This window comes from Staurois parvus, unplaced genomic scaffold (genome assembly GCF_062004578.1).
Source record: "Staurois parvus isolate SC_StPar_1 unplaced genomic scaffold, SC_StPar_1.0 ptg000195l, whole genome shotgun sequence".
Classification (NCBI taxonomy): Eukaryota; Metazoa; Chordata; class Amphibia; order Anura; family Ranidae; genus Staurois; species Staurois parvus.
Genome location: NW_028317991.1, coordinates 8,290,001 through 8,303,131, shown reverse-complemented (window position 1 = coordinate 8,303,131; position 13,131 = coordinate 8,290,001). Strand labels below are relative to the sequence as shown.

The 13,131-nt window shown below is 44.5% G+C and overlaps 1 protein-coding gene across 1 annotated transcript in view; it reads left to right on the top strand.

Moving 5' to 3' along the window:
- Positions 1-13,131, top strand: part of DOP1B (DOP1 leucine zipper like protein B) — a 227,720-nt gene that overhangs the window by 176,536 nt on the left and 38,053 nt on the right. The window contains exons 20-22 of the mRNA XM_089677928.1: positions 3,762-3,873; positions 11,239-11,424; positions 11,930-12,055. Of these exons, the coding sequence (XP_089534054.1) occupies positions 3,762-3,873; positions 11,239-11,424; positions 11,930-12,055 (424 nt within the window). The remainder of the gene's footprint in view (positions 1-3,761; positions 3,874-11,238; positions 11,425-11,929; positions 12,056-13,131) is intronic.

Sequence of the window (13,131 nt, the reverse complement as noted above, 5' to 3'; positions counted from 1 at the left end):
TATCTTAGACTCCTATTATTAAATGGAAAGTAAAGGCAAACCATTCATTGATACTAAACCTAATAATATTTTTTTTTACCTTAATGCATTGCTTGCATTAAGGTAAAATACATTTTTAGTTTCCCTGTGCTCCCCCTTCCCTATGTGAAGGGGAAGAGAAAGCAGAAGAGATCAGTACTGGACATGGCTTCTCTTCTCTTGCTTCCTCTTCACACAGACTCAAGCAGCAGCAGGAGCCATTGGCTCTTGCTGCCTTCAATCAAATGCGGTGAAGAGGAAGCGGGGGGCGTGGCTAAGTCCCGCTGTGTGTGTCTATGGAGCGTGGCTCCGTAGACACGCAGGTCAGGAGCAAGCACGCAGTGTGTGTCCCCTAGCAAACAGCTTGCTATGGGGGCACACAAAAAAAGGAGGAGCCAGGAACGCAGGCAGGGGACCCAAGAACAGGAGGATCAAGTCCACTCTGTGCAATACCACTGCACACAGCAGATGAGCATAGCATGTTTGTTACTTTATTTTAAGAATAAATCTGCCTTTAGGAGCACTTTAAATACACAGCTAAAACCATGGGTGTCAAACTCAATTTCTCTGCCATCCGCATCAGCATTATAGTTGTCTACAGAGGGCCGGTTGTATCTGTAAGACTATAAAAATTTTTCCAGGGCTTTTTTTTCTCAGAGAATGGGTGCTGAAACTCAACCACGCGGGGTTCAGGGGTGTGCTTGGTACCAAGTGCTGGGTTCAGGGGTGCATTATGTACAGAGTGCAAAGTTCAGGGGTGTGCTATGCACAGAGTGCAGAGTTTAGGGGTACGCTACAGAGTGCAGAGTTCAGGGGTGCGCTACAGAGTGCAGAGTTCAGGAGTGCGCTACATACAGAGTGCAATGTTCAGGAGTGCGCTACATACAGAGTGCAGAGTTCAGGGATGCGCTACATACAGAGTGCAGAGTTCAGGAGTGCGCTACATACAGAGTGCAGAGTTCAGGAGTGCGCTACATACAGAGTGCAGAGTTCAGGGATGCGCTACATACAGAGTGCAGAGTTCAGGGATGCGCTACATACAGAGTGCAGAGTTCAGGAGTGCGCTACATACAGAGTGCAGAGTTCAGGGATGCGCTACATACAGAGTGCAGAGTTCAGGAGTGCGCTACATACAGAGTGCAGAGTTCAGGAGTGCGCTACATACAGAGGGGAGAGTTCAGGGATGCGCTACATACAGAGTGCAGAGTTCAGGAGTGCGCTACATACAGAGTGCAGAGTTCAGGAGTGCACTGTATACAGAGTGCAGAGTTCAGGAGTGCACTGTATACAGAGTGTAGTGTTGAGTAGTGCACTACATACCGAATGTAAGGTTTAGGGGTGTATTATGCACAGTGTGCAGGGTTCAGTTCTCTTTCACAGGCTGTGCATATCTCTTTTCTACCCTTCCCCTGGGTGCAAGGGCCACACAAAATGGTCTGAGGGGCAGGATTCAGCTTGTGGGTCTTGTGTTTGACACATGTGATTTAAACAGTTGTAGAAAATGTTTTGTATGCCAAAAGATTTGTAATGAGCATTCATTTGTGCCTCGGTGTGTGAATGGGTGCATAGTGGATGATGCAACCACTTTTCATAACTTTGAATTCCCCATACTTTTCGGGTGCCTGTTGAGCAGTGGCCTGCTTTTAGTAGTGAACATTAGCACACTGATGACCACAATGAGTCCTCTCTCCCATGTTTAAGCCCTGTTTCCCCTTTCTGCTCTTGGATGTGTTTAGTTGAAGTGTATATCAGAGGCAACAAAAAAGCACATTCAGTACATCTCTGCAACACAGGCACATTTCTCCATGTTATATCCCTCTAAAAAGCTGCAAGTACAGAAAAATAAATAGTATATAATGTTGATCCACCAGAAATTTGGTGTGCTCTTCACTTTCAGTTTGAGCTGGCAACACATTGGCTTTGCTGCCTTGAAATCCTAAACAGTGTTATTACCCGTGCCTGCCTACCTATCAAAACTCAACCCATCCCCCACCCCCTCTGTGCCTCTCCATACTTTGATATCTTTATCATACAAAAATGCTGCTGCCTTTATTTCCAAGACTCTGCCCACACACTGGGGTTGATTTACTAAAGGCAAAGATTGTGTACTTTGCAGTTGCACTCTGCAAGGGCATTTGCTCCAAAGCTTAGTAAATAAAGGGCAGCTCTGCTGACTTTCATCATGCAATCATGTGCAAGCCAAAATGTTTTTGTTTTTTCCTTGCATGTGATTGGGTATTTTTGCAAAGTGAATGCTCACCTCATTTACTAAGGTTTGGAGCAAATACCCTTGCAGAGGGCAATTGCATTTGCAGTGTGCAGTCTGTTTGCCTATAGTAAATCAGCCAACTGTGTTTTGGGGAATGGCTCTAGAGCAGGGGTCTCCAAACTTTCTAAATAAAGGGCCAGTTTACTGTCCTTCAGATTTAGGGGGGCGGACTGTGGCCAGTGGGAAAATTCCCCATCAACGGTTTTAGTCGGAGTAATAGTGCCTAATTTTTGGTATCAGTGGGAATAATAATGTGCCATTGTTGATATCAGTGAGAGGAAAAGCACCCCATCATCTGTGTCTGTGGAAGGAATAGCGCCCCATCACTGGTGTCAATGGGAGGAATGGTGCCCCATAATTGGTGTCAGTTGTTGGTGGACTAGTGCCCTAATTGCCAGACAGAGGCACGCAAAGGGCCGCATCCAGCTCCTGGGCCGCAATTTGGAGAAGACTGCTCTAAGGAAATGTAACTCAGATTTCCTAGCAGCAACAATTATACAAGCCTTTTTATGATATCGTATGTACTCTCCAGCGCCTCAGGATATGCACAGCCAAAATGGAAGCCAAGGGTACCAGGACAGCGACAAGCAAAGGAAATGTTCCAGGGGTGCAGTCCTCCTCAGACAGGGAAATCAGCCACTAGATAGAGAGAAAACAGGTGGCGCACACACCTTGTGCATTATCCAAGGTTTATTGTAGGAGTGAAAGAATAATAAAAACATACTCACAGATGAAGCATGTATCTAAAAAGCATAGAAAAATGACAATGGCCACAACGGCAGGCAAGGTGTTCTCACTGTCAGTGCGGTCAAATGGCTGACGCGTTTCGGGGACGAATCCCTTTCCTCAGAGCTGAGGCATCAACAGCAAGGCTCTTACTTTCCAATCATCATACATCAGCATCAGAGGTTGGTCATCAGCTCTGAGGAAAGGGATTCTTTCACTCCTACAATAAACCTTGGATAATGCACTAGGTGTGTGCGCCACCCGTTTTCTCTCTAAGCCCTTTTATGACATCATAGGAAATAATAAAAGCTGTTTATCAATACAGGGATAGGGTCAAAATAAGAATGAATGTTGGATGGAGGTAAATTTGGGTCAATCTGGAGGACAAGCAGATGAATGAAAGGTCAGCCTCCTTCATTCAAAGTGCTCTTTTCATGCTGGATGCACTTGGACAGCTTCTGTGAATAGAGGAGGGGCGCCAAGTGCGGGCTTAATCAGTATTCTTGAAAAGTGCCTATGTCTAATCCAGCAGCTGTATTAACCCCTAATACAGCAGATTACCACTGTGTGAGAACGGGGGGGATTTTCACAATCACAAGGACAGCTGATACCAGCACAAGGGACACTTCTCATTAAATGTGAGTATTGTCCCATGTTCTGATTAAAAAAAAAAAAAGATTTAAGTAAACTTAGGCTTTAACATTTCTGAGGATTTTTTATAAGGTTTTTCTGATTTTTCCTCTAACAGCACGTCTTGCAAACGAGAGAACATTTCCCCTGATTACCCACTCACACTACTGGAGGGCCTTACCAACATTGGTCATTTCTGCCTTCTGGATCATCCCACGCACACAAAGAAGGTATATATTTTATTGATTCATCAGCAAGGAATAAAAATAACCAACATTTGTAGGTGATATTTTTTCTGTTTCATACCATCTAAAACTCTATCACAGCCAGCAATGTTTAAATCTGTACCAAAGGATTTGTAATTTTTGTCTAGTTAGTCCTGACAGTTTAGACAGCCCTGCCCAGCTGCATAGCCATGTTGATGAATTCACTTTTCTCTACTGCCGTTAAAGCGGTACTAAACAGAAACAAAGATTTAATATAGTGCAGCTTACCAATGCTTGCATGTAGTGGCTGAATTCATTGTCTTTTCTAGGCTTTTTTTCCCTTTATTTTTATGTATTTGTATTTACCATTTAGCACTGTCAAATTGAGCAGCACTTTACATATATATTGTACATTCACATCAGTCCCTGCCTTCAAGGGGCGTACAATCGAAGGTCCCTAACTCACATTCATACATACTAGGGCCAATTTAGACAGGAGCTAATTAACCTACATGCATGTCTTTGGAGTGTGGAAGGAAACTGGGGTACCTGGAGGAAACCAACGCAGGCACAGGGAGAACATGCAAACTCCAGGCATTTACTATGTTAGTCAAGTTCATCTAAATCTTCTAGAGCATTTAACACTATCTGGGTGTCTCCATTGCTCTTGCAGTGGAGTGGAGACACGCTAAGACATGAAGTGTGTTACTGGGCAGATCACCAGGTGAAAACAAAGGAAAAAAGCATAAAAAAGAAAACTAATGCAGCTAGAATATTTAAAGATTGGTAAGCTGTTTGTTTTTGGGTTTCATACTGCTTTGAGCAACACAGTTTTGTCACCTCTGTGCCCTTAGCTTGTGATTAGACAGTAAACAGACTGATTAAAGTCACCTCTCTTACCTTAGTCCTTCTGTCAGCACATATACAGTGAAGCACAGCATGATTGGTTCAGAGTACTCCATTCTCACCCAATCCGGGTGCTTTTATACAGGGGACTGTTAGGGGCAGATACTCTCACTAGTTGTATTAATGCATTAAATGTTTTTTGTTTTTTAATGAACACATTATTATTATTATTATACAGTATTTATAAAGCGCCAATAGTTCGCTCAGCGCTGTACATTACAAAGGGGGACAGAACATGTGACAGAACAATACCAATACAATGCAAAACATGAGGGGATCGAGGGCCCTGCTCTTTCGAGCTTACAATCTAGAAGGGACGGGATAGTGGTACAGGAGGAGATAGCTGTGGGGGATGGAGTGGTAGGAAGAGTGGAGGAGGTCGGTCAAGTTAGCAGGGGGTGGGGTAGGCTTCCCTGAAGAGATGGGTTTTCAGGGTGCGCCTAAAGGAGAGGAGAGTAGGTGATAATCTGATGGGTTGGGGCAGGGAGTTCCAGAGGATGGGTGACACCCTGGAGAAGTCCTGGAGGCGGGCATGGGAGGAGGAGACCAGGGAACTAGAGAGAAGGAGGTCTTGTGAGGAGCGGAGTGTGCGTGCTGGGCGGTACTTGGATATTAGGTCAGTGATGTAGTTCGGGGCAGTATGGTGGACAGCTTTGTACGTCAGTGTTAGGATTTTAAATTTGATCCGTTGCGCAATCGGAAGCCAGTGGAGGGATTGGCAGAGGGGGGTGGCGGAAACGGAGCGGTTGGAAAGGTGAATGAGTCTGGCAGCCGTATTCAGGATCGACTGAAGCGGAGATAGCCAGCGGCGAGGCAGGCCAGTGAGGAGGGAGTTGCAGTAGTCGAGTCGTGATATGATGAGGGAGTGTCGAAGGCCGCAGAGAGGTCAAGGAGTAGGAGCACTGAATAGTGGCCATTGGCTTTGGCGGTTAGCAGGTCGTTGGAGAGTTTGAGTAAGAGTTTCGGTGGAGTGTAGGGGATCGAGGAGGTTGTTGACGTTGAGGTGAGAGTATAGGCGGGTGTAGACGAGGCGCTCGAGGAGTTTAAATGTAAATGGGAGCAGGGAGATGGGTCTGAGGTTGTTCGGGTCATTGGGGTCCAGGGAGGGCTTTTTAAGTATGGGGGTGATGTGTGTATGTTTCAGTGGGGAGGGGAAAGAATTCATTAACTACTTCAGCTCTCACTGTACATCCTGTGAGGCTCACAGCAAATTTAGGCCTCATGCACACTGGACATTTGACCATCTCTCCTAGACGTCTTTCTTTTTGGCAGCATTTTTGCAGAATACATTTTTTACGTCTATAAACGTGCTTCAACGCATCAAGCGCTTGATCTTTAAATAATTTTATTGGCCAGAATATTAATTTGTTCTGGCCACTGAAATGAACCGATGCTTATGCTCTAAACAAACCTAGTATTAAAGGTTAAGTTCAACTTTTCGGGCAGAATTTGACTTTTCATAATAAATAGAAGCGTTTTCCAATGCCATTTCTGGCCCAGCCATCCCAATGTGCTTTTCTCTCACCTTATCCACAGGAGGTGTAAAATTTTGTCGGGTTATTTGAATTTCTGAAATGAATTTCAGATTCCATCTCTTCCTGTAGAGCATCTTTCAGCATTCACTTCCTGTAGGCCATCTCCCAGAAGCCTTCACTTCCTTGTTGAATCACAGAAGAGGGTGTGATAAGGTGTGTTCACCGCTCTGGACCACGCCTCCCTCATTATGCTACCTTCCACCCACATTTTATACAATCTGATTGCACAATATCCTTTAGATCTCCCATCAGCTATGTAGTACAAGGGCTTGCCTGATTTGACTCAATGGGACAGCACAGTGGCCTAATGGTTAGCACATTCGCCTGACAGCACTAGGGTTGCTGGTTTGAATCCAAACCACAGCACCACCTGCCTGGAGTTAGCATGTTCTCCCTGTGCCTGTGTGGGTTTCTTCTGGTTACTCCTGTTTCCTCCCACACTCCAAAGACATGCTGGTAAGTTAATTGGATCCTGACTAAATTGTCCCTAGTATGTGTATGTATGAATGCGAGTTGGGGACCTTAGATTGTATGCCCCTTTAGGGACTGATATGAATGTACAATATATATATATGTAAAGTGCTGCGTAAATTGATGACGCTATACAAGTACCTGAAATAAATAAATAGATTGCTTAGGTGTGTCCTCCTATTCCATAGTTCTGGTAAATTTTACAGAGATTGTACAATCAGATTGCATAGTGTATGGCCATCTTTATACAAGTACAAGTAGGAGGGAGTGAACGGAGACACTCAGTTGTCAGGCCCTGTTCACATCTCCACGTAGGGAAAGCTCATTCTTGCTTGCGTTTGTGTTGGGTGTTTTGGAGCATTTTCACTCATCAAGCATTGGGCAGCCCATTCACTTGAATGGTTTGCTCTACACACAATTTCCCCAGAGAATCTCCAGCACTTTTTTTTTGGAGTGGAGCGCGGTGCATAACCGTAGTTTTTGGTGCGTTTGCCGCACTTGAGGAGGCTTTAACATGTAATGACAGCACAAACATTATGCACGTTTTCAGCGTGCTTCTGAAAAGGAAGGCAAAGCACGCATTTTCTGTGCAGTTTGCCATGCGTTCGGAAACACATAGATGTAAATGGAGCCTCATTGTGCAAACCAACCAATTTCACTTTCAGGTCCCATTCACACCTAGAGTAGTGGTAGCATGTGTTTTTTGGCTCATTTTTTCAGTGACACACATAGGGCAGCCTGTTGATTTCAATGGGCTGCACTACACCTGGCAAAGTAGCTCATGGGACATTTTGCTGTGATGTGAGAAGCACATTTTTTTTACTGTGCGTTTTTCTGCATTTGTCACCTGTTTTTTCATGTGGAAAAATGTGTTTGATTCTGTGTTTGGTGTGCTGTTAACAATTAGGGCTCGTTCACACTTGGCTGTTTTACCAATGCTTGACAAACGCCCCTATAGCGTTTGGCAAGCATTGGTCCGGCGTTTGCTGAGCGTTTTTTAACGCTCGCCAAACGCCGCATGTGCGGTTTAGCGGAGGTTGCTAGGCGTTTGCCGAGCGCTAATAACGCCCCACAAACGCCTATAATGCAGTTTGAGTGGTGTTACCGCTCCGCAAACGCCCCGCAACCGCACCGCAAACACCGGCCGGGCATTGCGGAGCGGCACCATAGACGAGAATAGGAGGCTTCAACTCCTCCTGACTCGACCAGAGGTGTCCGTTTTGCCGCGACACGATGCAAACGCTCCCGTTAGAACAGCGCCATGTGCTGTAATGTGCAGAATTGGCAGAGGCGTTTGGGAAGCGGTAAAAACGCTTCCCAAACGCCTCTCTGCCGCCTGCACACAACGCTAGTGTGAACGTAGCCTTAATGACACAGAAAGTACAACTAGGTAATTTTAGGTGTATAAATGTGGCCATATACTATACAATCTCATTGTACAATCTTTTGATTTACAAAAACTATATCATAGGAGAACACACCATCTATCCGATAACTCTGTATCCAATCAGGCAGGCCCTTGCACTGCTGCATGCAGCCTCTGGGCTGCATGCGGCCCCAGGGAGTTTTGCATGCGGCCTGAGCATGTCTGAAGGGACGCTGGGGAAGCCAGGCAAATGCACGCATGGAGAGATGCTGTGAAAAAATAATTGATGAGTGAGGGGTGTGCTAATGAGATCAGCTGGTAAATTCCTTTCTGTGTCTTACTGGTTTCTCTGTCCTAAATCTACATACCAGCAAGTGATGAAGCTTTCTAAGAAATACAGCACAGGCTAAGGTAAGGCCTTGTTCTCAAAATCAAAGAAAGCTTTTATTTTTCTGCAGTTGAGGTACATTAATGATATATTGGTACATAAAAGTGAACTTCGCCTTTACCATATTAAACGCTGCTGCTCCTGGACACGCTGGCAGCGTGGGTTTTTTTCTACCTCTAAATGACCCACTTCTAAGCTCCCCTAAACGCCTGTGTGTGAATGGACACATATGCCAACATGCAGGGGTGATTAGAGGCAGAAAAATAAAACCCCAGATGCCCCTATTGGCATCGTTGGAAACCTCCAGTGTGCACGAGACCTTACATTTCTGGCATTACTTAGAGGAGAAGTGTTGTAATATAAAAAAATAAACAGACATACTGTGTTTACCTACCTGTCACCTGCCAGCCCTAAGCCCAAGAACTAAGCGATCTCATGACCACTGATCACTCAGGCCTTGGGTCCGATCTGAGCACAGAGCAGTGACTGACAGTCACTGCTCTCTGCTCTGTCCCTCTAGCTGTCACTGGAGCATTGGGCAGGAGAAAGAGCGAGAGTAGCTGGCTCAGGCTCCCAGTGCTTGGGCCTGAGTGGTCACCAGACTTGAACACTGTCACATGGGGGAAGGGGGAACAGTGATGTCATCCATCTGAGTAAGCTTGGGCACTGGAACTTACTCAAGGTGAATTTTTGCAGTAGGTAGGCGGAGAGGGAGCATGAATCAGAGAATGGGCTATTTCAGTGTCTGCTACCTTTCTCTGCCAATCTCTCCACTGGCTTCCACTCGCCCAATGAATAAAATTCAAAGTACCAACAACTTACAAACCCATCCACAACTTTGCCCCCAGCTGCATCACTAACCTGGCCTCAAAATATTTACCAAACTGCTCTCTTCGATCCTCCCAAGACCACCTGCTCTTTAGTTCCCGTGTCACCTCCTCCCATGCTCGCCTCCAGGACTTCTCCCAAGCGTCTCCCATCCTATGGAACTCCTTACCCCAATCTGTCCAACTATCTCCTAATCTATCCACCTTTAGACGATCCCTGAAAACCATTCTCTTTAAAGAAGCCTATCCTGCTTCTTAATAGCAAACTGACTTTTATTTCCTCCATCAGCTCATCCCCCCACAGCTATTACCTTTTGTATCACTCAATCCTTCCTCCTAGATTGTAAGCTCTAAGGAGCAGGGCCCTCTGTTTCCTCTTGTACCAAATTGTATTGTAACTGCAATGTCTGCCTTCATTTTGTAAAGCGCTGCGCAAACTGTTGGCGCTATATAAATCCTGTATTATAATAATAATAATTTCAATTTTCACATTTGTCACTAAATCTCGTCTATGCAAGCATTCAAAAAGAATGTGTGTCTGAAAGGCTAGCTATAAACATACCAGTGTTGGGAAATCTTACCTTTGCACAACCTTTATTAGAACTATCCTGAGAAAAACATATACAGAGAATGCATTTCTATCACCAGCCTTATCTCAGAAGATAATGGCCAGGCCGCCAGTATTTCCCCCTTCGATTGGCTGGCCAAGGATCTCATATTGCCCATAGACACGCTGTGATTTACCAATCTGATTTTGGGTCACCACTACAGGCCCTGTAGAAGGCAGGTTTTGGTGATGACCACCTCCTGTCTGTGGGGACCCTCCTCTCAACATCTAATTAAATCCCAGCTGTCATTTTTTTCTGTATACAAAGAATATAAAATAAGATTCTGATTGCTCAAAGTGGTTCTGAAGCCTTAAGGTTTTTTTTTTTTTTTCACCTTAATGCACTCTATGTATTAAGGTAAAAAACCTTCTGTGCTGTAGGATCGCCCCAGCCCCCCAACCCCCCCTTCTTATACTTACCCAAGTTCGATTCCAATCGAGCGATGTGCAGCACAAAAGCAACTACTCTCTCGCCGCTGTCTCCCTCCTCACTGGACAGATTGGTTCCTGCTGCTTTTAATCAAATGCTGTAACGAGGGAGCGCGGCTGAGCCAAGTGTCAATGGGTGCAGATAGGGCAGCTTGGGAGTGAGCCCACACGAGTGGCCCCATAGAAAAAAGCTTTTCTCTGGGGGCACTGCCAAAGAGGAGGAGCCAGGAGCACCAGCGGGAGATCCCATAAGAGAAGGATCAGGGCTGTTCTGTACACAACCATTGCACAGAGCAGGTAAGTATAACATGTTTATTATTTATTTTAATAAAAAAAAAAAAAAAAGGTTTAATGTTACTTTAAGGTACAAATTCTTCTGTGTGCAGTCCCCCAAATCCCCAGCCCCTCTAATACCTACTTGAGCCCAATGTCGATCCAGCTCTGTGCCAGTGTGCAGCGTCTCTCTCCGTTTTCTTTCTTTTCACTGGCCATGGAGGCAGCAGCAAAAACCATTGACTCCCGATGCTGTCAATCACATCCTGTGATGAGGCGGGTTGAGCTGCACTGTTTGCGTCAATGGACACTCAGAGTGCAGCTCAGAAGCAAGCCCTCATGAGTGCCCCATAGCAAACTGCTGGCTATGGGGACACTCAGAAGTGGGGAGCATCCAGGAGCGCCTGTGGGAGACACGAGAAAAGGAGGATCCGGGCTGTAAAAACATTGCACACAGCAAGTAAGTATAACAGGTTTGTTATTTTTTTAAAAATCCATTTACAATCAAATTAAAATGAGCAAACATAATAGCGTTTTAGATCTGTGCCTATGAGATGTATTTATTTTATCTGGTATCTTCTTCCTAGTCCTCAGCATTTGACCCGGCTAATCTGAAGAACGCTCGTAACACTCTACTTGAAGAACTTCCACGAATTGTAAATAGTCTTTCCCTCCTATGGAGTGTCATCACCAAGCAGGAGCGGGAGAGGAGGCCCTCTGATCTTCTGGGGACAATTAAAGCTTCCTCATCTGTCTATTTCAAAACCACCAAAGTAAGGGAAAATGTCATTGTCAAATACACATCATTTATAACTGAACACTGTGCTATTTATCTCCTTATGTATTTATACGACATAGAACAGAAAAAGCAGCGCTTAATCCAGAGCCCTGATAAGACGTTGCGATTTCAGTGCTCAGGTTCAAAGTGCCTTGCATTCACTCTTATTACAATATTTAGGAAAATAAATAGCCGGCAATCAAATCATCCCAATGTGCTTATGTTTATTAGCTACAGAGTAAATACAGGATAAAAACGCCTAAGCGTTTTGTGCATAAACGAAAGCCTCACCGCAGAAACGCATACGTTTTTTTTATCCTGTATTTACCCTGTAGCTAATAAACATAAGTGCATTTGGATGATTCGGGTTGCCGGCTACTTGTCTTGTGTGAATTCTATTGAAGCTTGAGCTGTTGGTTGTTTTTTTTTTTTTGTTTTTCTTTAACCCTGGAAAGCATGGTCTGATGTACTATACCAATTCATTTTGCTTCGTTTTACAGACTTTGAAGCAGAAAATTTTAGAATTTCTGAATCCACTAACAGGACATTTGGGGGTTCAGCTGATAGCAGCTGTTGCTGCTGTCTGGAAGAGGAAGAGGTTCAACAAGGCTCAGAGTAAATCCAAGGTAACTCATAGCATTTTATTATGTTCTGTTGTAATGATTGCAGAGTCTTCCTGAAAATATGTGCTGATCTGTTAAACACAATCTGCTATAACATGTATCTAAACCTCCAACTAAAAATGTATTATATTGCAGCTTATGTCATCCTTGGTATGGTGTCTGCGTTCATTTTTATTTTTCAAGCTTCTTTTGCTTTTTCACCTGGTAATCAAGCAGTTAATGCACTTCCTGTCCATGGGTGGCTACATCACTCCTGCACTGTATCTATGGAGAGAGCCATGGTTGTCACTCTAGGCTGTTCTCCTGATATGGACTAGAAATATGTCCAAATGTCTTCATCTTCATTACATAGAGAACAGGGCAATCAGTAGTTTACATAAGATCACTAGGAAGGATGATATTCTTTGATGCAGCTCACAGGAAGTGACAAGGACACTGCATTTCTGGTAGGATCAACAAGTATTTGCAGTATTTACTGAAAATGTTCTTCGCTTTAAAAAGCCAACTATTGCAGCCTCACCATCTGAGGACTGTAGGCTAAGATATATTGTGTTTTTGCTCTTGGGTTTAGTTAGCATTTAATGTTACTGACCAAAACTGGATGTATATGGTTATGATACAAAGTCATAATATGAATTGTATGAATTCCCCATGTCCATCATATGTATCATGCCTGGCTGCAGAGGTGTCCTGAGCTGCCTGAAAGGAATAATAAAAGTTATTTAATACTTTCTATTGCTTCATCGCTCTTCACCATTGTTCATCTTCTTTTGCTTGCCAATAAAAGTGCCAATTATATACCCTCACCCTGCCTACCTACTGGCATTGTCATGGGAAAGAAGGCATGCAGAAAGTAGGATTGAACCAAAGCAGAGCAAACGGCTGAGGTCAGGCCTATGGTCAGTCATCATGGAGTCAAACAACCAAAGCTTAATCGAGCCCTGGCTTCCCTCCTCCTGCCTCACATTTTCTGTGAACCCCCAAAACACGGAGTGCTCTGCAAAGCAAATTTAAACCAGCTTTTTGGTTCCTGGCTCTTATCCATCCCTTCCTGCCTTCATTAGTATGGCTTCCCCTTC